We start from the raw sequence: 25,014 nt of genomic DNA on the forward strand, positions 1-25,014 counted from the left end.
TAAAGACCAGACGATCCGCTGTTTTGCCATGGCCACTAATTTTTTTCAAAACAGCTTTTTGCTCTCATTTTTACCCAAGTATTGTGAAGGCCATTTCGGTATTGCTATACTTCTTCTGGTCGTTCCACCGGCTACTCCATCAACATACCCTCCAATTATCTGTTCCTTAGACCTTGTCTATAAGCGAAGGCATAGCACCGCCTGAACGCGGCGCCAGGTCAAACTGGCCAGGAGAGCCTCACCTTTCGTCAAGGGCGGTTAAATTCCCTACAAAAGACAGCAAATGGCATCAGTTTCTAGGGTCCACCTTTCAATATACCGATGCGAGATGGCGGTATCAAGCGCTGTGCGCCATGTATCGTAACGCCTGACAGATGATGTGTATACTTTTTTTATGGAACGACAAACCCGAAGCAGGCAGAGATGAGCTAGTTTTTTGTCTGTTTGGGTCTTGAAGAGTTTGTCAGGCGTGGGCAGCTTGGTGATTGTTGCTCTGGGTGTGATGGTTCAATGTGCCACAAAGATATAGACGAAGACCCTTCTTGCTCGTTCTTTTCCATCATAACACTTTGTGCTACTAATTACCACGTCGCCTCAGACGGATAACGTACTGGTCTCGCTTACGAGTGGCTCCTACGACTTTGTGGATGCATTTAGCCTTTTTGGAGCAAATTAGTGCTTGATGAAAAAAATTTACTTCCCCAGTTCATAACCATGGGATAAGCTTTTTTTGTCTGATTCTGGGTATTTTAAAAAAGCATGTTTGCCTTACTGTGGATCCGCTTCGGCAATCTGGGCGGATAGATACATCAAAGGTATGCTGTTGCTAGCCGCCAGCCGTAGTACATGACCTTTGGTTCTGACAAAGTCAATGGTGTTAGGGAGTCTTTGGTTTCTTGTAATTTGTAAGAGGGTTTCTGTTAAGGCAGAAGATTAAAGTGTTTCCGCCCAGAACAATGCAATAATAGTAGGAAATTGGTGTTACTCGGGACAACCAGAATTGGATATTGTATTGAAATACGTGGCGGTAATACAAAGAATTGCGCTATCCAGCGTTTAGTAGATCCCTAAATTGATATTCACGGTTCATAAAGGGCGTGATAAATTTCCCAAGTCCTTTTCTTTTCGATGTTTTTATTAAAATTGTCCTACTTGGTAGTGGAAGTCTTGATCCCTTTGGAAAGTTAAGTTTTTGCTCTATTTATCCCATAAAAATGGTAGTGACCAGTGTTGAATAGCGATAGAGAACTGTTCAATGGTTTGTTTTTATTAATTTTAACTCAGAACATACTGTTGGTGAGGTATTGAGGTTGTTGATACATAGGGAATAGCCATGGGTAACCCATTCCTGGTTGGTTATTATACCGCTGGCCTCCAAGAATTCAAACCTCATATTAATTGATTTTTTGATAGTCACTGAAGGATTTCCATGGACATTCTGTGCTAAACAGGAAGAGAAGGTTAGAACTGTCCTAGCAAAATGCATATTCAATACCTCCAAGGCCATTGAAGAAGATACATTTCGTCCCCAGGAACACTAGTGATCTTAAAGAGACCCCAAGCCACTCAAAGTCCATCATCAAGCAAATCTACAACTCTGTTGATACCATTTGTGATGCCTAGTTACTAAGGCCCACCCTGACTACCCATGGCAACACCTGCTTCAACCCACTCCCAAAAAGCCTCCCCAGACACCCTTTCAATGCCTTCCCTGCCTTCCATTCCCAATTGTTCTGTCCCGTCAACTGCCTTCCACTGTCAACCATCTATTGTTGCAACTCCGATCCCAGTACCTCCACCTCCACCCTCCAGACAACTCAAATCACCCTCCAAATCCCTCAAACCCATCCATTCGTCCCCAGCCAATGACCTCACCTTCAGCTCAGTTATCACTGAAATTGCATCCATCCTGTGAAAAAAACCGTTTTACCATATTAGGCTCTACTGTACCCCGGAAATACCGGACATAACAACCGTTCCACCATCTAATTTCCCACTACCTGCCCACCCAAAGCCACCAAAACCCCAACCTTCATTTCTTATCCCCTCATTGGACCACTTCAGCCCTCCCGGCGTCCTCGGTTCCTTATACTACCCTTGTACCTGTCCTACTACTCCTCCATGCATCTCCAGATCTCGGCAGCAGTGCTTTTTTTTCACTCCCCCTCCTCCACCATCAAAACACAATGTCCCCCTCACAACCGCACCGCATGTGACAGGAGGTATAAAAGGACGAGGATTTCCTGATGTTTATTCGGTAACTTAATTTTATTCAGCATGCCTTACGCTTTGGTTTCAGGTGCTTCCTCGGGCATTGGGTACAACTTGGCATTGATTTTGGCCCAGCGTGGGTTCAAAGTGTACGGTGGAGCTCCAGAACATACGCTTCACTTGATGGAGCCTTTGCGCCAGCATGGCGTGGTGCCCTTTGCTTTGGATATCAGAAAACCAGAAAGTGTGCAAAAAGCAGTGGAGTTCTTTAGAGAGCATTCTGGAAGTGACTCTTTGGATATCTTGTATAACAACGCTGGTATAGCTGATGGAGGACCAGGGTTCGATTTTGAAGACGAGGCCATGATGAACATTTTCGCTGTCAATGTCACTGGCCATATGCTTATGACCAAGTATTTCACGCCGTTTGTCATCCAGGCGAAGGGTGCTATCGTTTATACGGCATCTGTGGCTGGCATTGTGCCGCTCTGCTGGACATCGCTTTACTGCAGCACAAAGGCTGCCATTAACGCTTACGCTAAGGGTATTCGGGTTGAGCTTGAGCCTTTTGGCGTTCGTGTGTACTCTGTGATTACTGGTGGTGTTGATACGGACATTGCCAAAGAGAAGAAGGGTGATATCTCTAAGCGTATTGGTGAATTGCCTTACCAAATTCAAGGCCTCGAGGAGAGTATCCGTGCCAGTGCCAACATGACGTGCCATGGTACGAAGCCAAACAAGTACGCCAGAAGCGTGTTGAACAAGGTTCTTGCTAAGCATAGGGGATTCAATATCTACGAAGGGTACAGAGCTCGCTTGCTCAAGTTTATACTGAATTGGTTCCCGCTCTGGCTTCAATACCGTGTTATTGGAAGCTTCTTCAAGCAGAATAAGCCATTGGCCGAGCTCAGGAAGCGCTACAGGTAGGCAAGAACCCGTGATATTCTTGTATTGAGCAACAAAGTCACAGCCAAGAAAAAAGGGTAACTCAGGACACTATTTTGGTTTTTATGGTTTTAAACTCAGCTTTCACGACCGTTGATGATCAGAAAAGGGATGTAGGTTTGAATTGTAGAAATTGGTGGAGAGTTGAAGGAGTAGTTGCCATAAATAAATGGTTGCAAAATGGGTTTCTCGCGAATCAGGCCCTTCAGAGGGACATCCATAGTATCCATCAATGTCCACCAAGATTGAGCCTTAAAGGCTGAAATTGGAGTATAACTTTGAAAGGCTGCTAAGGAGGCAATTGGCTAAATATGACGTCCGGAACGACCCTCTAGGGAACATCCATTGGTAGCTTCTACTGTGGGCCAACCCCTATATATAGTACCTTCACTGCTACTCCCTCCAGAAGTCTTCCCTAAAAAACCCATAAAATGGCCTTAATTCTGCTTATCTGACACTAGAACAACCAATTCGCCTATTTCCTAAAAACTGTCCATCCTCTCTCTCTTCTCTATTGTACCCACTTTCTGGAGCCCCTTACAGCTGAGCACCGTTACCAGTTACATCCACCATCAACCACTCCATCACACCCAACCCTCCCGGGCAAAAAGTACATAAATAGAGGCCATTTCCCACTTTTTGAACTCCCCAAAAATTCCTTTTTTTTCCAACCACCTCCCGTCCCTGGCGGCCTCTCGAGCTGTCTCCTCCCTCTTCCCTCCTCGTCGTATCAGGCCTGTGTAAGCACACGAGTGCGCATTATCAACATTTAGAGTCTCCACCGCCACGGACTACTTTTTCCTTCCACCTCCTTCTTTCCCCCATAACTTATTCATATATTCCCCTCCCGATGGTTCTGTCGCCTCCGGGAAAATACACTAAGCTCGAGCTGGTGGACTCGGATTCTGAGTTCGATCTGGGAAACGGGCACAAGGCTCATATGGACCGGGGCGTGAACGAGATGGCGTCATCTTCAGAGACTTCGTTAGTGAGGGACTTTGAGGATGCTGCTGATGGGTCTGAATCCGGCTCGCCGCTATTCGTTCAGAACGCTGCTGAGGGTTCTTCGGCTAACTTGAGGGATTCGGCTTCGCTGAGTGAAAACCGTGACGCCAACGCCCCTAGCCAGTCGTCTGACTTGGAAGAACAGCGTCTGCCCAACCAGGTCCGTTTATCTCCATCGCAAAGGCTTTTGAATGTGATCCACTATGTGTTCCCGTTTAAACAGACTTACCAGAGACTAAATAACGGTATCACGACGGGACGGCTCCAGGCAAATGTTCCGGGTCGGTTTGTCGGTCAGGGCACCGACGGTGTGTTTAGAAACCTTATGGCTAAACCAGACACCCAGGCTGAAATTAATACGCAAGAGCAACATCCGCCTACGTATGACGAGGCTGCTGCTGATAATACGCCTGAATACTGGGAGACGACGATGATCAGTCCAATGTACGATAATGAGGTGTTTGTTCAGGGTCTTCCAGTGGGTAACTTGGCTAATTTCGTGTGGAATGCACTTGTCACTGTCGCTTTCCAGCTAGTTGGTTTCATTCTTTGCTACCTTCTTCATACGTCGCATGCTGCCAAACAAGGCACCAGAGCAGGCTTGGGTATCATGATACTCATGTACGGCTACGACCGGATCCCGTCCAACTTTGGTAGAGCCGACAAGATCCCCGTTAGATATGAGCCCGAAGATCCTAATATGATAGATGTCACGAAGTCGCTGTCGATAAAGGCTGGAAGCAAGATAGACGAGTACCATCTGTCGCTATTTAACAAGCAGGACTTTGCTGTGTTGGAAAACACCAAAACGCCATATTTTGCATACGGGCTAATAGCTTTTGGCATCTTCATCATGCTCAAGGCACTGGTCGACTATTTCAAGGTGAAACAAAAAGAAAAGCGTATCTTAGCTCCGCAGGCTCTGGCTGAGGTCAACACTACAACTGAGGAAGTCAATACTCAGGAGTAGAGAACCACTAACACAGTCAATAGGAGCCGAGCTGGTCTCGTACTTTCTTTGCAGCCATTCTTTATCTACAACATTTGTATACCATTAATGCATCGCTGCTATGCAGCTAATAAATTACTATTTATGATATTTTTTTTAGATAACCTAGTTCATGAGCACCAACATCTTTTCGTAGATGGTAAAGACAATACCTCCACTCAACATCAAACGTCCCAACCTCGGCGTGGCACCTTTCCAGAAAGTGAGCAAACCTTCATCCTTGAAAATCTTGACGAAACAGTTCATGGTCGATGTATAGAGCTTGGCGGCGTCCAATGACTGCATTCTTGTCTTAACTGTATCTATAGGCATCGTCGTGTACACTGTGACAGTTCCAGCAATGGCGCCAACAGCGAAAGTGGCTGCTGAGGACAATGGTTCGTTGGCTTTGGTGTTTGTAGCTTGTTGGACCATGGTTTTGATGGCATTGTAAGATCCCAAACGGACAGCAGAGTTAGCACCTTGTCTCATGGAGACAGGCACCACACCAGCATACATTCCCTTGAAACCCAAGTCCTTCACCAACTTAAGAGTTCCAGAAAGCAATCCATTCTGATACTTAGGCTTAGCAGCCTGTTTATCATCAATCAAAGCAGTCTTGATAGCTTCGAAAGGCGTAACTGCAACAACCGACTCCAACAAACCAGCTCCCAAACCGGCAAGCACACCTCTTGGGCCAGAAAGCTTACCGTTTCTGTCAGCCAAAAGAGCTTTAATGGAATCAAATCCAAGGAAACGAACAGAAGCCTTGGCTGTGTTGCCCACAATAAAAGCAGGACAGCCCACGTACAAGGCAGACACGCCCTGGGTCTTTGCAACATTAGCGATCAAAACCAATGGGTTTCTCGAAGCCGTCGATGTCTTACTCACAAGCTGTAGTCTAGTCTTTGCAAACTCAAATGGATACGTCACCACACCTTCGACAGCACCAGCAGTGCCGCCGGCAATGAAGGACTTGAAAGGATCGACTTGCTGAAAAATGTTAGTACACTAGTCCACACACAACCGAAGCAGCATAACGACAAAGACAGACGTGTTGATTCCAACACACCCCTCCCATCACAATGCCTGGATTTCATTGAATTCATACCTGCTTGTCTGATGCCATTATTGAAAAAGTGAAAGGCCGGTATCGGACAAATTTTCTGTTCGCAGTCAAAGATTAAAACGTTCAATGTGAGTAGGAAAAAATTGTATGGGGTCTTGTGAATGCGAATAGTGCGGCGTGTACCAGCTTGACTTACGGCTGCGAAAAACGCCCACTATTACTCATTCTGGGGTGGAAGGGAGGATGGTGGAGGATGATCAAAGAGATGTTGGTCTTTTCTGTTCTGTGATCTCATGGGAGGGGGGAAATGATGGGATGAAGGAAATCAAATTTTCATGGAAAAAGAAGCCGAATTGGATGTGCTGTGGGAGCTGGAGGAGGCCAGTGAATTGGACTAATTGGTCTTGACGGCTGTCATGTCCTAGAGTTACTTCTAGGCGTCTGTTTGACTTCAAGCCGTCTTGGCGATCTCCACTTTATGTCAGCTTCAGATCTCTGTTTAGACATCTTCAAAGTCCATTTCGTCGTCATCATCGTCGTCCTCGTCTTCTTCGGCTTCTCTCTCGGCCAAATCGGCATAGTAAGCTGCAAGGACATCTTGAGCGTCCTTTTCTTTCTTTGCAGCATCGTCAACTGGAGGGGATGCCGAGCTGGCAGGAGCTTCAGCGCCGTTCTCTTGCTTGACTTCAGGTTCTTCCTTAATAACTGGCTCGGTCTTAATTTCATCTTCCGTGCCGTTGTACTCGTTTTGGCCAACAGTAGAAGAAGAGTGCCATGAAGGCAATGCATTTTGCTCCAATTTCTGTCTTCTCTCTTCCTTCTCTTGTTGCTCACGTTCGTAGTTCTCGTCAGAGGCAGTAATAGAGACATGCAAAGTAGCGTTTGCCTTGGAGGCAGCGTTTTGAAGAGACTGGGACATCTGGCCACGGTTCTTGCCGGTACCACGGCCAGAAACATTATACAAGGCAGCAGAGCCGGACTGTGCTGGAATAGCCTTGGTAAGAGCAATCTCAAAGTTGTTATCCTCAATATTCGAATTGTCAATCTTCTTCAAGTAGCCAATTATCGGATCAATCTGGATCATAAGCTTTTCGAGCCTCTCCTGTTTCACAGTAGCCTTAAGCAGCGAGTCGTCCTCCACTAGAACACCTCCACACTGGTCACAAATAAACGACGACTTATCATCGCTAAGCAACGAAATAGCATCAAGCTGAGAAACCTTCCTTCCACATCTTGGGCACAAGTACCCATGCGGATTACCAAACGAGGACATCTCTTCCTTAATGCTAGACACTATCGAGTGCACCTTCCACTTGATGGCATCGATGGCCTCAGTGATATGGATATAGTAGTATGTTCTGTTTGCAAGTCTCTGCTGGTAATTCTCCTCCTTCTGCACATGTGTCAGAAGAAGCCTATCCTCCACAAGCCTGGCACAGTAAGCCCTAAGCTCCTTCCTGGGGATGCCCAAAAGATGGATCAAGTCGTCCTCCGAAAGTACCGAATGTAGCATCACCGCATCGGCCACAAGAATACATGGGCGAGAGTGGAAAGCACGCACCACGAATCTGATGAGGGATCTGGTGATATCGTCCATTTGGAAGAAGCCAGTGAGGTTGGATGAGTAAGGTATGGGTAGTGGAAATCTGTGGTAAGGTAAGCTGGAAGCGCTGTATGTAGGAAGAAGTGGAAAACTGGTGATTTGGAGACGTGGAGGGAAAAAATTGGAGAAATGCTGTTTGGGGTGTTGGGAGGGGAAAGTATGATGGAAGGGTTGGTACTTTTTCCTTTTTATGTGCTTTCGGAGGGGATATGATTTGTTCTGGTGGTGTGTAGTTTTGGAGTGGTTTGGTAAATGGCTGCGAAAAAAGAGAACCAAGGTGGGTTTCCAAGTGGAGGGAAGGTGGAGGAGTATACATTTGGTGATTTAAATTTGGAGGATGGAGAGGGTTTCTAGGAAGCGAGAGGGCTGTGAAGAGAAGAGAAATTTGGAGTTGGGTGAGGTTTTCTGGCGGTTTTGAGTGGGTGGTGTGAGTTCACTTTGTGTGATGTATGTTCTTCAGTGAGTGAGGGTATACTGATGAAGTGGTGGTTACAATGAATGGACTTATTTCAGAATAAGATTTGATGATGGCTAGCAATTGGGAATTTGTCAATTTTTGGAACATCCGTTGACTGATATTTAGACCATTTAACTACTCCAAAAGACCGACATTTAGTTGGGGTTGGATTAGGGACGAAAAGAACCCAAGGCAGTTGAACAAATCAGGTAAGCAGACTGACGGTATTTTCCGCACAATTAAGACTCGAATTTGCCAATTTCATGACAAAAGTAAGCTCTAAACAAGTGAAGTACCATGTTAAATAAGAAAGGAGACCAACCTAGCTTGACAGCCGTTTGTCTATGAGGGTGTGCCAACAGACCTCAAACCTCAAAATCCACCAGCTTCAAATAGCTGTTATCGGGGGCAAGAAAGATAATGAAAGAGATTTATGCTCTAAGAATTGTCAGCACGATCGGTTAAACTGTCCACCTAACAACGAAGCTAGGGCTCCCCGTTAACCTACTTCGAAAGTAACAATCAAGTCCTATCCAGAACTGGAATTTCACTCTAAGAATATTCAGGTCCTCTTATAAACAGTTAAAAGCGGAAGTCAGAAGTCTTATCTAGCTTCCTTGATACAGAGAAGTGAAGGATATTTGGTGTACCTGTCACAGTGAGACATGACCAATGTATTGAACTTAAAAGAGGCTTACTATGCAAAAATAGATAGAAAGTAGGCTTCATATAGGTCTGTACACTCAAAGAGCAATTTAGTGTTACAAAATGCCTTCTACATTAGGTTGTCTAACCATTTGCATGAAAGTAACATGCTTCTCAGCGATACTCAAAAGCCTACCTTAATTCCAACAACCCAAGGCACAGAAAAAACCCAATTGGAACAAATAAAAAGGTAAAAGGCTCACTAACACGCCAGTAGTACTACTTAGCCCCCATGAAGAAGCATGCCTTCTGAGACAAACCACCAGAACAGTGAGACACTCCACTCCTCCCAGTCGTAAACCAATCCGAAGAAAGCAAAGCATACACCACCATGCCCTCTGCATGAACAACTACAAAACGACGTTATGTCAGCCTTGTGGCCTCCAAACCTTTTTTCTTTTTCTGGAAACCCGACAAAGGCTTGACAAGTACATGTCACAAGCGCTGCCCTGCGACCTCCATGCCATGCAAGGAATATACTACTTACATTCTAACTCGTCTAGTCTTCTACATTCTGGCCACAGCAATCAAACCCTATCTCTCCTTCCGGAACAACCGATCCTCTTCCTCACACAAAGCCACACAAAACCACTTTCACACTTTACTAACGTTCACCACCATTTGTTCCAGAACACCTATCCAGCCACCGATTCAGAACCCTCCAACCCTCCTCTTTCTCTTCGTCTTTCTCTTCCTTCCTTAACATTCCAGCCACGGCTACCTCTCCCTTCCTGTCCTCCCTTGCCAGGGAGGCCTGTCAGGGAGGCCAGAAAGTCCAGGACCCATCCATCCAAAGCAAGATTGCTGCAAAAGGCTTCTTTCGCTGCAATCTCCTTCGTTATGTGTGCAGTGCGACACGCTTTATCGTGCATGGCCAGTGTATTGTATTATGGCTGGAGCCACGCTCGCGTTGCATTATTTGACCTTCACGCCGCGCCTGAAGCGCAGGAAGCGCAGGGATTATTTGGCTGTCTGGGTAGACAGACCTGCACACAGCGACCTGTCCTTCTTTCATACCCGCCGCATCTTCAAATACCGCGTTTTTGCTCTTATTGCTCCCAACAGGCCCACCTCTTCGCTTCCTTTATATCCTCCTTCATTCCAGTGCTTAAGAAGAAACCAGAAAATAGGCATCCAAGAAAGATCAAGAAAACTCTCCAAGAATCTGAAGCCACACTAAACAAGAAATTATTACAATCCCCTTCACTTGATTCACCTTCCCTTTGGTCCACTTCCCTTACCGTGTTCGGTTTCTAGACACCTCAAGGGATCCATTCACGTTCACACCTTCACTCGCTACCACCAGTTCACCCAACCCTCCTCACATGTCAAGAAGACCGCTTCATAAACACAGCGTGAACGTCCTCACCGATACTCCCAAGGCTCATTCGGCTAAGATCACCACGCCTCCTCGGTCTGTCCACCTTAAACGTAACCATACCGTGCTAGAGACGCCTGTACGTCCTGACCACTCGAATCATACTCAGGGCACGTTTTCCATGAATAACGTGCTTTTGTCGCCGGCGTTTTCGTCGCCCCAGCCTCCCCAGCCGCCTATATTCGACCATCACCTGCTGCTGTCGCTGTTGGCGACGTCTGAGGGTAGTGGGAGTGCTACTTTGGCGCCTCCACCGCCTCCGTTTGCTGCTAGCTTTCGTCCTACTCAGACCCAGGGTGGAGATTCGGGGTTTGGCACCGCGTTTGGTAGCGTTTTTGAAGCGCCAACCACGTCTCTTGCAGTGCCTGCTGGACCTCCCAAGAAGAAACTGCGTCCTAAGAAACCTAGAAGAGAGGCGTCTGAAACGTCGTTTTCCATTGATTCCCATGAAAAACCGCCATACTCGTATGCTACGCTTATTGGCATGTCTATTCTTTCCCATCCTGCCAAACAGCTTACGCTTTCTCAGATCTATACGTGGATCTCTGAAACGTTCAAGTACTACCGCCGTGAAGACGTGGGCTGGCAGAACTCCATTCGTCACAACTTGTCTCTTAATAAAGCGTTTGTCAAAGGAATGAAATCGAAAGATGGAAAGGGCCATTTCTGGTGCATCAAGCCTGATTGTGAGGACCTTTTCCTTAAAGCAAAGAACAACAAGAAGAGTCTGTACCATGAGGTGATGGACCAGTTGGCCCTGGCTCGTCGCAACAACTCAATTGCTTCTATTCCTCTGTCACCAACCAGTGGCAGCTTTGACGACAGGAAACAGTCTTTAGAGACTGAACCCTCTGCCAAACGCGCTAGAACAGACCTGCAACAAACCGACTTGCCTGACGACTCCCCATTAGATAACGCCCTCCTTAGAACTCCCGTTGTCAAGGCCCGTTCTGACTCAGATAAGCCCATTTTGGCCGAGAAGCATATGACCTTCACTTCCAGCTTCAGCTGCAACCTGAACTTTGAGCTTCTGCCTGCTCATCCAATGGAAACAGGTCCGCTTCTTGAGCCTCTCACCCCAGCTGCAATCACCAATGTCGTTCTCCAGCAGACCGGTTCTGCTTCGAGCGTGCAGCTCCCGTCCATTACACTCAACCGTGTTGCTCCTCCACATATTCCCCAGCTCCAACCATCAATGCAGAACACCACTACTCCTCGAACCGCTGGCTCGGCTCGAACCCCAATTGCCGCTATCAAGACGCCTCTTAGAAGTCTCAAGACTCCCCTGGGTAGTACCTTGGTGAGGAAGCTCTGGCAGTCTCCCTCGTACCTCGAAGAGTTCTACCACTCTCCATTCGGTACGGGCAGAGCGTTGCTCAATTCTTACGATGATGACGATATGCTTATGAGAGCATTTGACAGTCCTGCTACTTCCAGAGAAGGACGGGTCAACCTCATCAATGAGTTGAAACGTGCTGATGACGACGACGACAAACAGCCAGAAGCGCCTTCTAGCGACGCCACTGATGTCGATGGAGATGAAGATTAACGAAGCTGCATACTATCTTTTTTTTTTTTTACTATACGGATTGGGATTCTTATTTGGGTATTAAAGCGCAGGCGGGCGCTACAGTTTGATTTTTTCCACTACTATATTTTTGTTACCGTGATGAATATTGTGTATTATTATTCCTTGTCTGTGCTGGCACATCCTTGACATCCGCAAGCGATACACCCCTCGGTCTGTTGCTGCTCCTCGTTGAGCTCGTGCCGTGGAACACGACATATACATGTGCTGCCATGGTTCTTTTCTTTGGCTATAATACAATTGACGCAGCATAACCGCTCGTAGCCCTGTTTCTTCCATTTGGCGATCAAGTCGGCATTCACGTATTTCTGTCGGAGCAAGTAGTCGTAGAGTTCCTTAGATATGAGTTTTCTTTCGTAGTACATGCTGTACACATATCTGCTTATCTGATGGTTAAGCTTTAGTATGGGCCATAGAGAGGTCTGCTTGGATTCAGTTTTCATGGACTTGCGCTGGGCTTCTTTGAGTTTTTCTTGGAGTCTATCGATGGTGGGCTTGACCTTGTCATAGTCCTCGGGTACTTTTTTCGATTTTAGCTTGGGCATGGTGTTTATAGATAAGAGTAGTTGGAGATGAGATTAGTTAGGTTGTGCGATGAGGGTCCAAAAAATAACGACATCAGCAGGATTCGAACCTGCGCGGGCAGAGCCCAATGCATGGCCCGAAGTAAATTCGAGTGCATCGCCTTAACCACTCGGCCACAATGCCTAAATTCGTAGAATATACGCAGGAAGATGAATATATGGGGTTGAGGAAGAGGCTCAAAATGGCCGAAAATTGATTAAAATTAAGTGATTCTGTTAAGGACGGTTGCTGAAAACGGTCTAAAACACTTTTAGGGATTGTGGGAATTCTTTGGGAAAGTTATAAGCTGTAGAAGAATCTAAACCGGAAGACTCTCTGATAAACCGTGAATAAACCAACCTAGAAGCCTCAGTATGGACAGCATTCTGTCGCTTCCACGTTCAGAGCCCTATAATACCCTCGGAAGTTTTAGGATCTGAAGGGTTTCCAGATGACTGTGATAAATGGAAGTACCGCTGGTTCGGTTCAACCAGCCAGGCAGTAACCGTAAAAGCATCCTAACAGGTCACAAAGCGTCGGAAATCAGCAGAGAAGGCCATAGCCATTGATTTCAGAAGCAGATCTTCCCAGGCGGGTATTAGCCGGTGTTGATCTGTTCGATAGAAGTCACAAAACCAAAAAAAAAACAAAAAAAAAAAAAAAAAATTAGCAGCAGCAGCAGTAGAAGCCGACAGAAACCGGAAAATCGTATCTGATGAGATCAAATCATCCCATATCACATGTTTGCCCTTTCCACCGCCGTTGTTCAATCCATCAACCAATACTTTTCCTTCTCTCTATCCAAAGCCCTCAGCCTTGCACTCACCAGTCAACACAATGCCCAATTGTTCCTAAAACACACAGTCCTTCCCATACATAGCTTGCTGAAAGCTGGAAAGGACCACAATAAGTCGGGGAATCAGTAGAAAAATAGAAAAACAACCATCACTCAATCACAGCCAAGAGTCGTACTGAAGAGGAATCAAGTACGGCTTCGTAGCGGTAAAACAAAGACAAGGCGTCCCATTTCTTTGTTTGAAGGGCGTCCAGGAGGAGAAGCCAAACTACTTAGTTGGCGTTAGACTGATGATCGTTCACTCGCTTTAAAGAATGCAAACAAGACAGCTCTGGAGTTCCCGTAATGGTCGTTTTCCATGATTTGACATCGACGTCAACAAGTAAATCCGCTGGTGGGCAAAAAAATCATCAACAATAGTACCTGAATTAACGAGTTCGCTGAACATTCTCTGCGTCAAGACCAATACGTCCTGTTTGTTGCCTTTTTTGCTGGGCCTGATGGGCTGTGGAAGAAGGATCTTCAGCTGAGCCTCGTTGCATTGACAAACAAAAGAAAAGAACGGTGATAAAAAAAGACACGAATATTTATCATAAGAAAATTCACAACAGATCATCACGGTACTATAGCAACCATTGGCCAGCGTTTTGTTCGATGTCGTTTGATCGTCAGCATAATGAGATCTCTGGATCTAGCGAAGCGAAAGGTTGGTTGAGCAGGTGGTGATATAGGTAATTTTTCTGTTTTTAAATGTGTAAGTTGGCTTAGACAAGGTAAACAAACAAACAAATCTGGGTGGGGTGGAGACCAGGTTTAGCTGATTTTGCAGCCACCAGAAAGTGTCCATTTACCATCATTTAAAGGCCATCGCCAACTGCCACCAAAAACTAACAAACCTAATATTTCATAAGATTCCGTAGCGGTACCGTTTGTTTGGAAGTTCCATTATTCATGTCGATCCACCCAGTAGATCTCAGATACAATCATTGTAGAACATTGCCCGTCAGCGCTTGTCTCTGGAAGGTGAACAAGAGAAGGCGGTTAATTCTGATTGTTTTGGAAAGTTGGAAGCAGGGTTGGGTTGAGGAGGAGACCAAGAGAAGATAGAGGAGGAGAAATACGACTATGCCATGGAACGAGGGGAGTTAGAACACGGCAAGTCAGATCCAGACGTAAACATTCTAAGTCTAAATTCTTAGACAAGAAAGTGTGACAAGAAATGTCTAGACCGATTCAGTGTTGGCGTTGGCAGTGTTGTGTGTGGAAAGACGTTGGCGGTGAGTGCTCAGCCTAGGAAGGGAACAACCAGAGGCCAAATAAACAAACAACGCAAGCCTGGAAGGCGCTGATGAACGAGGCGGGAAAAGTGGAAAACCAATAGTAAGCTTTAGAGAACTGGAAGTAAGGAATCTGGGTAATCGCTTCGTGGTGGCTCGCTTAGGCCATAACCAGTAGCCCAGTCCAGTCCAGGCCATCGTAACCAACCCATGCCTCCAGTAACGCTTCGACGCATTTAATAAACCCACAAATTAGCAAATTCTGGGTCTTCTAACCAACGCAGTCTAAGCACTCCTTGAAGTTCATAACCGGGAACATCCCAGGAAGCCTGGAAGCCGATTCCTCGAACACTGGAAGCCACGCTCTGGCGAACACCAGCCTCCTCAGTCCACCCAAGCCATCCACGTCCAGTCCACGACCGAGCAGTCCACGGCAATCTGTTTACTAACAACCGACGATCCCAAGCAAAAACCCATCTTGGCCTACGTTCTGTTTTACTTGCCTAATTCGCCGAAACCCACCAATTCGCCAAATCTACGAAGTCCATTTTTTTCACGGCAGCCAGCGACTTGGAGGCTGAGAATGCAACTTTTTCGCAGCCAGTCGCCAAAAGTCTCTTGGGACTGTGAAGTCTCGACTTGGCCTGGCAGCCTCAGTCGCCTCATCCCAGCCAAATCATGGTTTTTTCCGTTTTCGATAAATATCCCTGGCGTCTTTGCCGCCCACGCGTTCCAGCGAAGAAACTAATTGTCCTTTTGTCTTTCTTGCATTTGCATTTATAGTGGGTTTATTACACTTTACAATCGATGCATTTGCATTGATGGGGGGCCTTTTTTGTGCCTTTTTTTCACTGCCAACCGTTTCGCGGCCCCTTGGTTCGGGCGCGTTTTGGCGTACAATCCACGTTTTTTTAAGCTGCAAAACGCGAGGCTCAAACACGAAAGAATATGGGTATTTCGTGTTGCAGACGACATTTTTGTCTCAGGGGTGGTTTTGTGGAATCTGGGCCCACTGGACGCCGGCGAGTGAAGGTTAATGGGGATGCAATTTATTTCCAATTGGGAAGTGTCATTGGCGACGGCGTACGAATGATTGTGGATTGAAGACGCAGTGCAGGCAATGGGAGGTAGTTGGGTGGGTTTGGCTGCAAACCTCGCGAACCGTAAATGCCAGGCTTGGGCCGGCCGAGGGAGACGAGGGGGCAGAAGGGAGGCGTAGATTGGGCAAAAAGAGAGATTGCCTAGAACGTTCAAGGATGGGATTGGGATTGGGTTGGAAGGGCAAAAAAATATCGACATCAGCAGGATTCGAACCTGCGCGGGCAGAGCCCAATGCATGGCCCGAAGTAAATTCGAGTGCATCGCCTTAACCACTCGGCCACAATGCCATAGATTGGAAGAGATACTTTTGGGCAAAATTATATGGTGTAAACTGGGAAAGCCGTAGAAATGTTAATTTTCGTGATTTTTTACCTCAAGCGGAGTTTCCCAGAATTATGGTTCCGAGGCCCATTTTGGCCTAGGCCCCGGGAAATGTCCAAAAAGTGATTTTTCAAGTTTCCAAACCTTATTTCCAAACGAATCCGGATCTTGATTATCCCAAAACACATCGTTTCGCTCCAATGGGACGCCCCAAACACAAATAGCGTAACTGGACCCATTTGGAACCAAATCTGGCCGATGTGGGTGCTTTGGGCGGTGTCCGAGTTTCCCCGAGTCAAGTACCACTTTAGACTTTACAATAATCCGTACAAGTCAAAAAGCCGTTAAGGACAAAAGCAAAACACCCATTCGAGCCCCCTCGAGCCCCCTAAACCTCAAATTAGACAAAGCCGAGAGGTTCACACTGTTTTGACAAGTCAAGAAATGGATTTTTCATTACTTGCGGGCGGGGACTTTACCGACAAGCTGAACCAGTACCCAGCAACCACACGGAGCACCGAATGGAGGTGAATTGGGCTAATTGGGGATGGAGGAGTCGGGCGAACCCCTAACCAAGCCCATTGAGTGAAGGACGGATTTGGAGGTTACGGAAATCCATCCTCCAAGCAAGCATAACCAGCCATACGTAGATGGTGCAACAAGACGAGATAAAGATAACTAGGAGGAACGCAAAAAATAGAAAAGCGACATGGGCTAATTCTGCCTTTTCGCTGACGTCGGTGTCTCAGGCAAAAGGGGTTCCAAGGGCTCAAGGGGCATCAGGGCCCAAAGCCCAATAGGGCATAATGAGGCCACAATCTAAGAATACACTATCAATAACAAACAAAGCAGACCGACGGAAAAGTATTTTAAGAAGTCACCAAAAAAATCAGAACATTCAATTGGCAACAGCCTGATCAATGGAATAGGTATCCTTCTACTCCCGGAAAGCGCTGTCCCGAAAGCGCTGCCCCGAGTTTGCTCAAGATCGCCGCCATCACCACTCATAAGCCCTTTTCAAATCGAGTAGGTAGAGCTACCGATTTGGGACCAGGGTGGTCGGGCAGCAAAAAGCAAGAAGCAAAGAACCCATTAGCCAGGCTCAGGTGACGAACCAGGAGCAGGCTTGGACCTGGGCACAATGACATCAGCCCCCGGGTGTATAAACAGCAACCAAGGAATCAAGACGGTATTACGTGTGTGACAGAGTGTGTGTGAGATATTAGTAAAGAGAAGTGGAACGGCATTTGGTCGGTGACTCGGCAGCAACTTTGTGGCCCGTGGGGCCAAAGAAAGAAGCATATAGAGTATCTGGCAGACAGGGAGGGAATGATTTAGTTGCGCAGAAAGGACTATCGTGCGGGCGCTGGGCGGGAAAAAAAAAGAACGACATTTGGGTTGAGGGCCAGTGCGGTAGAGATAAGAATAGCAAGGGGAGGAGGGAGGAGGAGGGAGGAGGAAGATAGGAGTGGATGAAGGAGGGAGGGATTAATGAAAGTAGACAAAGAAAAGCAGGAAGTGCAGAAAGTAGGGAGTAGTAGGGAGACGTCGACGTAGTGGAAGAGGAAGTGGAAGAGGCAGGGCAAGGCAGTTTGTGGTTACTATTCGCAGCCACTGGGCAGTTTCAGTGGTTTAGTGGTACAGCCAAAGCAGCCACTGTCAGTGTCCTCCGAGGCTCCAGTGGCTGCCAGTGAAGGCGCCAAGTCTTGAATATCCACGAAAACTAGGCACAAAACCAGGGAACGTTGGCTGCGGAATATCTTACTTACCAGTGGTATTGGCGTTTGCAGCCAGTTGCTACGACACAAAGGCAGGCACAGGAAGTGGAAGGAAGGTGGAAGGAAGTGATAGACTTTAAACGGTGGCCACCATAGAATAGTGTTGACATTCCAGCGTGGTATGTGGTTGGTGGTATGTGGATGTTTTGGTGGTTTTAGAGGTTTTGGAGGTGGTCGCTTTGGAGGTCTGCTTCGGATGGGAGTGGCCGCAACGGTTGTAGACAAAGACGTCCAGTGACAAAGACAGGAGCAACAAAGCAAGTGAAGACAAAGGAAAAGAATACAAAGACAAAAAGAATACAAACAAATAATAAAAAGATTACAAAAGAGAGATTACAAAGTCGAAAAAAAAGACAAGTCGGGACGAAGTGGATGTGGATTTGGAAGTGGACGAAGTGGACGAAGTGGATGGGGAGGGAGATTGGGCACTTTCGCAGCCAGTGGAAGAGCCATGAAGCGCAGAAAAGTATGGAAAAAAAGAGGCCAAATGCGATTGCAAAGCCAGGACCAAAGCCAGGATAAAAGCCAGGACAAAAGCCAGGACCAAAGCCACGATGAAAGTTACTTTTCCACCCACGCCGTAGTCAACCAGAGGTATTTTGGAATTGGCGTCTTTTGTAGATTTAGAAGGGTAAGGCTACGTTTGGGTTGTTTTGGAAGTTCGTATTTGTTTCCCCCATGTTTGGCTTTTGTTTTGGGGGGTTTTGGGGGGTTTGGGGTTCTGGCGTGGTGACCTTTTGGTTACTGGGAGGCTGGTGGGATCTGCTTTTTTGCCAGGCCAGTGTTTTCTTTTCACTTTTTATTTTTTCTCTGTACTGCCTGTATTTTTGGCCTTTGGGGCCTTTTTTTTGTGCTAATTGGCCTTTTTTTTTTCGGTACCGTGCCTGCCTTGGCGCACACACCCTAGCAAACTGCCAGTGACCGGAAAACGAGATTTTGCACCCAGCGTTACTAATTATATACCTGGCTGGTTGGCCATGTAAATGTCAACAAAAATACATGGTAACAAAATGTAACTATATGCTTTTTTTACAAGTTTATCCTTCTAGCACTCCGTATCCCTTTCTATGGCCTCCGACCCGGATAACCTCCATTGATTGAGCTTCACCCTACCACTGTTTACACCCCTTTTTCCACCAAAGCCCCATGTCGCAACCACTGCAGGGGTGACATGCATCCCACCAGTCACCTCCAAACAATGTACCTGTATACAACCAGTGCATGCATCACGCACCAAAAACCTTAGTGTCGTACCCATGCGGGCCATGCGGGTCGCTGCGGTAAACGCGACTACACACACTCCGTGCAAATAGGCTGCAAATGCCATCCCAGATCCATGTCCCATCCAAAGCTTTCCACCCTCCCTCCCTCGATTATATAAACCAGCCGCCCTGCCCCCTTCCTAGTGGCTTTTTTTTTCTCCTTTACCTAGCACACTTTTTCTACATTCGCTTACCAATGAAGTTCTCTTCTATCGTTACTACCGCCGCCTTCGCAATGGCTGCCTCTGCTAAGGACGTCTCTTGCCGTGTTAACGGTCAGGAGGTCGCCCAGGTCGACTTGGACACTGGTGACTGTCCTTTCAGCATCCCAGAGTCCCTCCCAGTCACCTTCAGATTCGACGCTGAGGATGACTACGAGGTTGACGCCTACTACGTCAACGCTGACCAGAAGTACTGGAACGACATTGAGAACGCTGGTAGAACCGTTGATGTCCCAGCTAAGGAATTGTACGGTAAGGACGCTACTAACTTGTTCCACGTTCACGCCGAGGAGTCTCCAAGCTCCAACTCTACCGCTGCTTTGAGAAGAAGATTCAACGCCCAGATGCTCCAGGCCAGAGATGAGAAGGACGACCTTGTTGCCTCTATCAAGGCCCAGGACGGTGAGGGTACTGAAGTTACCATTGAGGTTGTTGACATTGACACCCCAACCCCAGGCCCATCTGGCCCATCTGGCACTGTCACTGAGACTAACACTGGTACTACTATCATCACTGTCACTTCTTGCGAGGACGACAAGTGCCACGAGACCACCACTCCAGCCACCTGGGGTCCAACCACCACCACTGTTGAAGGTACTGAGACTATCTACACCACCTGGTGCCCAGTTGTCACTGAGACTAACACCCACACCACCATTGTGACCGTTACTTCTTGTGAAGACGACAAGTGCCACGAGACCACCAAGCCTGCTACTTGGGGCCCAACCACCACTACTGTCCATGGCGAGGAGACCGTCTACACTACCTGGTGCCCAGTCGAGACCGAGACCAACACCCACACCACCATTGTTACTGTTACCCACTGTGAGGAGGACAAGTGTGAGGAGACCACCAAGCCAGCTACCTGGGGTCCAACTACCACTACCGTTGAGGGCGAGAAGACTGTCTACACCACTTGGTGCCCAGTTGAGACTGCTCCAGAGCAGCCAGGTCCAGAGCCAGCTCCAACCACCAAGGCTCCAGGTGCCACTGAGCCAGCCCCAGAACAGCCAGCTCCAACCCAGGAGGCCCCAGAGAAGCCAGCTCCATCTCAGGAAGCTCCAGAGAAGCCAGCTCCAACTCAAGAGGCTCCAGAACAGCCAGCTCCAACCCAAGAAGCTCCAGAACAGCCAGCTCCATCCAAGGAGGCTACTGAGCAGCCACCAACTGGCGGTGCCCCAGCTCCAACTGAGGGTGCTCCATCTACTGTGGCTGGTCCATCTACCTTCATCTCCTCTCCAGGTGCTCCAGCTCCAACCCAGTCTGGTATTTCCACCTACGAGGGTGCTGCTGCCGCTGTCAAGGGCTCTTTGCTCGCATTGGCTGCCATTCCTCTTGCTTACATTTTGTAAGTGGGCTGATGTTTTACCAACAATTTTTTTTCTTTGCATTAACGCTCAACAAGCTTATACATGCCCTTTCTGACCTCAGAAAGGCTTTCACTTTTATTTACGGGACTCACTTTTTTCCACTTTGCCCTTTCATCACAAGAGCAGGTAACTCGCTCGCTTTCGACCTGATTGCGAATCAAAAATAACTAACTTTCACACGGACCATTTAATTTCCCTTTTCTAATACACGATAGGAAACCAATAAAAGTTGTAGATACCAAGAATCAACGGAAAAGTGAGTTTTTTTTTGCAACCACTGCCCAGGGCTTCAAACCTCTGCGCGATTGTTCCACCTCATTATACATTTTTTTGGGTGAAAATGTGTGGGCTGAGCGAGATCGGCGTCGTGCGAAACTCATAAAGATGGAAATGGCCAATCCGCCACACACAACCTATACGCTTATGGTTTCCCTAAAATTCCACTTTTCTTGTCGCTGCCTGGCTACGCTTAAAGTTTATGCTTTAAGGAGGTTTGGGCGTCCCAATGGCGCCATATAAGGAACCTCTGGCTGATTGGCTAAAACCCGAAAACCGACTTCGACAAGGAGCCTCCAAAATGCCTCACGTTCATTCTCCCGTTTAAATATCATTCTCGAAAAGAATGGCATTTTTTGGATTTTCAGATGATACAATTAGACATTTTATGTAATTTGCGTAGTTTTGGCGGTGGGGAGTTGAAATGGTCACGGTGAAGAATTGAGCCAGTTGCATCTCTCCGTGAAACAAGAAACAATCAGAGTAGCGATTTTGAAATGTGATAAGATGCCAGGGAAAGAGATCAATTTGTAAATATACAGAAAACGTAGAAAACTTGGAATAAATAGAAATTGCAGAAAGTCAGGAGAAGGGGAGTCTGTGGTATGGATATACAGAGGAGAGGGTGAAAGTAAGCTTTTCTTGAAAAGATAGACTTTCCAAGGAACCTTCACTTTTACGAACTCCCCTCGATCCCTTGATCCTTCCTCTTTTCTCTTTTACCGTCTCCCTCCGCCGTCCGTTTCACGGCACTATTTCTCTTCGCTTACCGTCTTCCAGTGGTATGGAGTGGCTGCGAAAAGTGAATCAACCCAGGGTTCATAGTCATCCTGAGGCTCCCAAGCCCCCAATTGACGAAAAGTAGACGAAACTGATTTGGAATCCAATCTTAGAAAGTAAGAGAAAAGCCATTGAGTTACTGCTTTCTGGTTCTTCGAACCAGAGCACATGCTTAGCCCTTTCTTGTAATCGTTTACTACTCTCTGGTACTTCGAACCAGATGTCTGCCTTCTAGAACACCTGGAATACGAGAAAACGTTTCAAACTGTCATATTATCCAACTAGCCATCCACTAGAACCTCCTCTCTGGCTTATCTCGCTGCCTCCCCAATCTACCTTCCCCTTCCGTCTAATCACCTACCGTAAGTGGAATGGCCGTGGCTGGACTCCTCCTGGAACAGCATAATATTGGCAGATCAGGTAAATGTCAAACGCGTTTAAAACATTCCCTTAAGCCCAGATTCCCGTTATTTTTTCTCCCCGGCAATGCTATAAATACCATTCGTCTATGATATCGTGCTAGCCGACCGGCACATTACCACTTCTGAGACAAATGGCTGCAAAATATAGGTGTTTTAGGTTTGCCAGGACTGCAGGAAGACGTTTGGGGTTTCCCCAAGAGCCATAAGTATTTTTTTTTGCAACCATTAAAGTAGCATTTTTTATTGGTCGTTGCTTGTTTCAAACCTGATCTCTCTAACATCCAGCCCGGAATCTACCTCATCTGAAAAGTATAAGTATTCTGCCTTTTCCTGGGGTCTTCCACCTCCACCCACTTTATTCTCTCGCTATGCTTCCATGGACCTTCTTGATAGCTGCTGTGGCAGCAGTTGAATATGTCACTGAGACCAAGGTTAGGACTCATATCACTACTATCACTTCTTGTCCTAATGGTGGATGTACTAAGAATGTTCCTGATGAGGATATCACCACTATTAGGAGTACTATTGTTGACTGGGTTACTACTACTTACTGCCCAGACTCTGAGGAGACTGGTTTCGAGGAGACAAGCACAACGCCGGTTGCTGAAGAGAAACCAGCAGAGCTTCCTTCTACTGAGTGTGAGACTACAGAGACTCCAATTGAGGAGACGCCAGTTGAACCTACTACTGACTGTGAGACTACAGAGACTCCTGTTGAGCCTACTACTGACTGTGATACCACTGATGTCCCAGAGGAGCCAACTACCGACTGTGAAACTACAGAGCTTCCAGTTGAATCAACCACTGACTGTGAAACTCCTCCTGTTGAAGAGACACCGACTACTGACTGTGAAACTACTGATGTGCCCGTGGAGACTCCTACTACTGACTGTGACACTACTGATGTTCCTCCAGTGCCAATCACCAACACTATCAATGAACCTTGTGAAGAGTGTGAACAGCCAACTCCATCTGAGCCAACTACCTTTTCTGAGCCAGAGGTGTCTATTCCAGAGGTTTCCACTGAACCAGAAGTGTCTACCACTCCAGAGCCATCTACAGTTCCAGAGCCTTCCATTCCAGAGGTTTCTTCAGAGTCAGTTCCAGAGACTTCCATTCCAGAAGTTTCTTCAGAACCAGTTCCAGAGACGTCCAGTGAGCCAGTGGTTTCTGAACCTGAGCCTACTCCAGAGACTTCGAGTGAACCAGAGACAACCCCAGAGACTTCGTCTGAGACTCCAGAGACTTCGTCTGAGACTCCAGAGACTTCGTCTGAGACTCCAGAGACTTCTTCTAAGGTCACTTCAGAGGTTCCAGAAACCAGTTCAGTTCCAGAGACCAGCTCAGACGTCCCAGAAACCAGTTCAGAGGTTCCAGAGACTTCCAGCGAAGCTCCAGAAACATCTTCTAGTGTTCCAGTTCCAGAGTCTTCAGAGACCCCAGAATCTTCTACAGTTCCTGAGTCGTCTGCTGCCCCAGAGACTTCCAGCCCAGCAGAGTCCTCAGAATCATCTACCTCAGTCAAGCCAGTTCCTTCTACTTCGGTCGAATCTTCAGCTCCTCCTCCAGAACCAGTCACCGTCACTCTGACTGTTCCATGCGGTGAATGTGAAAGCGGCTACACTGTTTCTACGCTTACTTCTTACCCAGAACCAAGCACTGTGGTTACTACAGAGACTGAGTCTTGTGAGACAGACGAGGTTCCAGAACCTACTCCAGAGACTACTCCAGAGACTACTCCAGAGACTACTCCAGAGACTACTCCAGAGACTACTTCAGAAACTACCACCCTGGAGACTCCTCAGGACTCGAACCCTCCAGAGACTACCACGCCTGACGAGACCAAAGAGACTACTACTACTTCCACCAAGACTCCAACCTCTACCAAGGTAGAGTCTACTCCAGAAGAGTCAGTTCCAGTTGAGTCTACCCCAGTTGAAGAAACTCCAGCCAAGTCTACTCCAGTTGAGGAGACTCCAGCCGAGTCTACACCAGCTAAGTCTACGCCTAAGGAAAGCACTCCAGCTGAAGAGACTCCAGAGGAATCCACTCCAGTTGAAACCACTCCAGTTGAAACCACTCCAGGTACTACTACTCTGGCTTCTGCTCCTCCTCCAGACTCTCCAAAGGAAAGCACTTCTCCAGAAACCACTCCAGTTACTGAATCTCCTTCTACTGAGACTCCAAAGGAAGAGACAACCACGCCAGAAGACCACACCACAGAGAAAACCACCAGTCTTGTCCTGACCGTGTTTGTTCCTGGTGAACCATCCACTCCTCCAGAGTCTCCAAAGGAATCGAACCCTCCAGAGTCGCCAGAACCATCCAAGCCAGTTGATGAACCAGCACCTTCAAAGCCAGTTGACTCTCCAGAACCATCCAAGCCAGCTGACTCTCCAAAGCACTCTGAACCAACTCCAGATGCTACTGAACCTGCTCCAGATGCTACAGAGACTCCAGAACACTCTGAGCCAGCACCAGACGCTACCGAAACTCCAAGTCCTCACCAACTGGAGCCATTCAAGTCTGTCTTGCCAAAGACGTTCCTGCCATCGCCAGAGGAACCATCTGCTTCAGCTCCAGAGGAGACTTTCACTCCTTCGACCTTGTCGTACTCTGCTCCAAGCTGTACTGGCGATGACTGTTGTACTGGAGATGACTGTACTACCACATACTCGATCAACGAGTCTGTGACGATTACTCAGTCTACGTTGGACATTTCGTCTTGGGAGGGCGGTGCTTCTGGGAAGCTGATTTCGCTTATGGCTGTTGTTGCCTGGGTTTTGTTTCTTTAATTTCTTTCTTAATCTACATTTTATATAATCATATATTCGATATGACTTTAATACCAATACTGATCTTACACTTTTCACTAGATGTGCCTTGTATTCTAATTC

At 47.2% G+C, this 25,014-nt stretch overlaps 7 protein-coding genes and 2 non-coding genes across 9 annotated transcripts; 5 read left to right on the forward strand and 4 right to left on the reverse strand. All coding sequences in view use genetic code 12, as the record gives it.

The window, feature by feature from the left end:
- Positions 1-2,277: 2,277 nt before the first annotated feature.
- CXQ85_003579 (uncharacterized protein) lies at positions 2,278-3,138 on the forward strand (the record flags this gene model as incomplete). Its single annotated transcript, XM_025487216.1, has 1 exon — positions 2,278-3,138. One exon carries the CDS (start codon positions 2,278-2,280, stop codon positions 3,136-3,138), a length of 861 nt encoding a protein of 286 aa, XP_025340664.1.
- Positions 3,139-4,006: 868 nt separating this feature from the next.
- CXQ85_003580 (uncharacterized protein) lies at positions 4,007-5,131 on the forward strand (the record flags this gene model as incomplete). The annotated part of the gene is made up of 1 exon (XM_025487217.1): positions 4,007-5,131. One exon carries the CDS (start codon positions 4,007-4,009, stop codon positions 5,129-5,131), a length of 1,125 nt encoding a protein of 374 aa, XP_025340665.1.
- A 144-nt stretch (positions 5,132-5,275) lies between these two features.
- CTP1 (Ctp1p) lies at positions 5,276-7,815 on the reverse strand (the record flags this gene model as incomplete). Its single annotated transcript, XM_025487218.1, has 2 exons — positions 5,276-6,142; positions 6,724-7,815. 2 exons carry the CDS (start codon positions 7,813-7,815, stop codon positions 5,276-5,278), a joined length of 1,959 nt encoding a protein of 652 aa, XP_025340666.1.
- A 2,493-nt stretch (positions 7,816-10,308) lies between these two features.
- On the forward strand, positions 10,309-11,910 carry HCM1 (Hcm1p; the record flags this gene model as incomplete). Its single annotated transcript, XM_025487219.1, has 1 exon — positions 10,309-11,910. The coding sequence occupies one exon, from the start codon at positions 10,309-10,311 to the stop codon at positions 11,908-11,910; it is 1,602 nt and encodes a 533-aa protein (XP_025340667.1).
- Positions 11,911-12,047: 137 nt separating this feature from the next.
- BUD31 (U2 snRNP complex subunit) lies at positions 12,048-12,494 on the reverse strand (the record flags this gene model as incomplete). The annotated part of the gene is made up of 1 exon (XM_025487220.1): positions 12,048-12,494. The coding sequence occupies one exon, from the start codon at positions 12,492-12,494 to the stop codon at positions 12,048-12,050; it is 447 nt and encodes a 148-aa protein (XP_025340668.1).
- A 68-nt stretch (positions 12,495-12,562) lies between these two features.
- On the reverse strand, positions 12,563-12,657 carry CXQ85_003584. Its single transcript has one exon. It is a non-coding gene; the product is annotated as a tRNA-Ser (tRNA).
- A 3,222-nt stretch (positions 12,658-15,879) lies between these two features.
- On the reverse strand, positions 15,880-15,974 carry CXQ85_003585. Its single transcript has one exon. It is a non-coding gene; the product is annotated as a tRNA-Ser (tRNA).
- A 3,270-nt stretch (positions 15,975-19,244) lies between these two features.
- Positions 19,245-20,621, forward strand: CXQ85_003586 (uncharacterized protein; the record flags this gene model as incomplete). Its single annotated transcript, XM_025487221.1, has 1 exon — positions 19,245-20,621. The coding sequence occupies one exon, from the start codon at positions 19,245-19,247 to the stop codon at positions 20,619-20,621; it is 1,377 nt and encodes a 458-aa protein (XP_025340669.1).
- Positions 20,622-22,485: 1,864 nt separating this feature from the next.
- CXQ85_003587 (uncharacterized protein) lies at positions 22,486-24,912 on the forward strand (the record flags this gene model as incomplete). The annotated part of the gene is made up of 1 exon (XM_025487222.1): positions 22,486-24,912. One exon carries the CDS (start codon positions 22,486-22,488, stop codon positions 24,910-24,912), a length of 2,427 nt encoding a protein of 808 aa, XP_025340670.1.
- Between the last annotated feature and the right edge of the window lie 102 nt (positions 24,913-25,014).

This window comes from Candidozyma haemuli (assembly GCF_002926055.2).
Source record: "Candidozyma haemuli strain B11899 chromosome Unknown E_2014730914, whole genome shotgun sequence".
NCBI classification, from domain to species: Eukaryota; Fungi; Ascomycota; class Pichiomycetes; order Serinales; family Metschnikowiaceae; genus Candidozyma; species Candidozyma haemuli.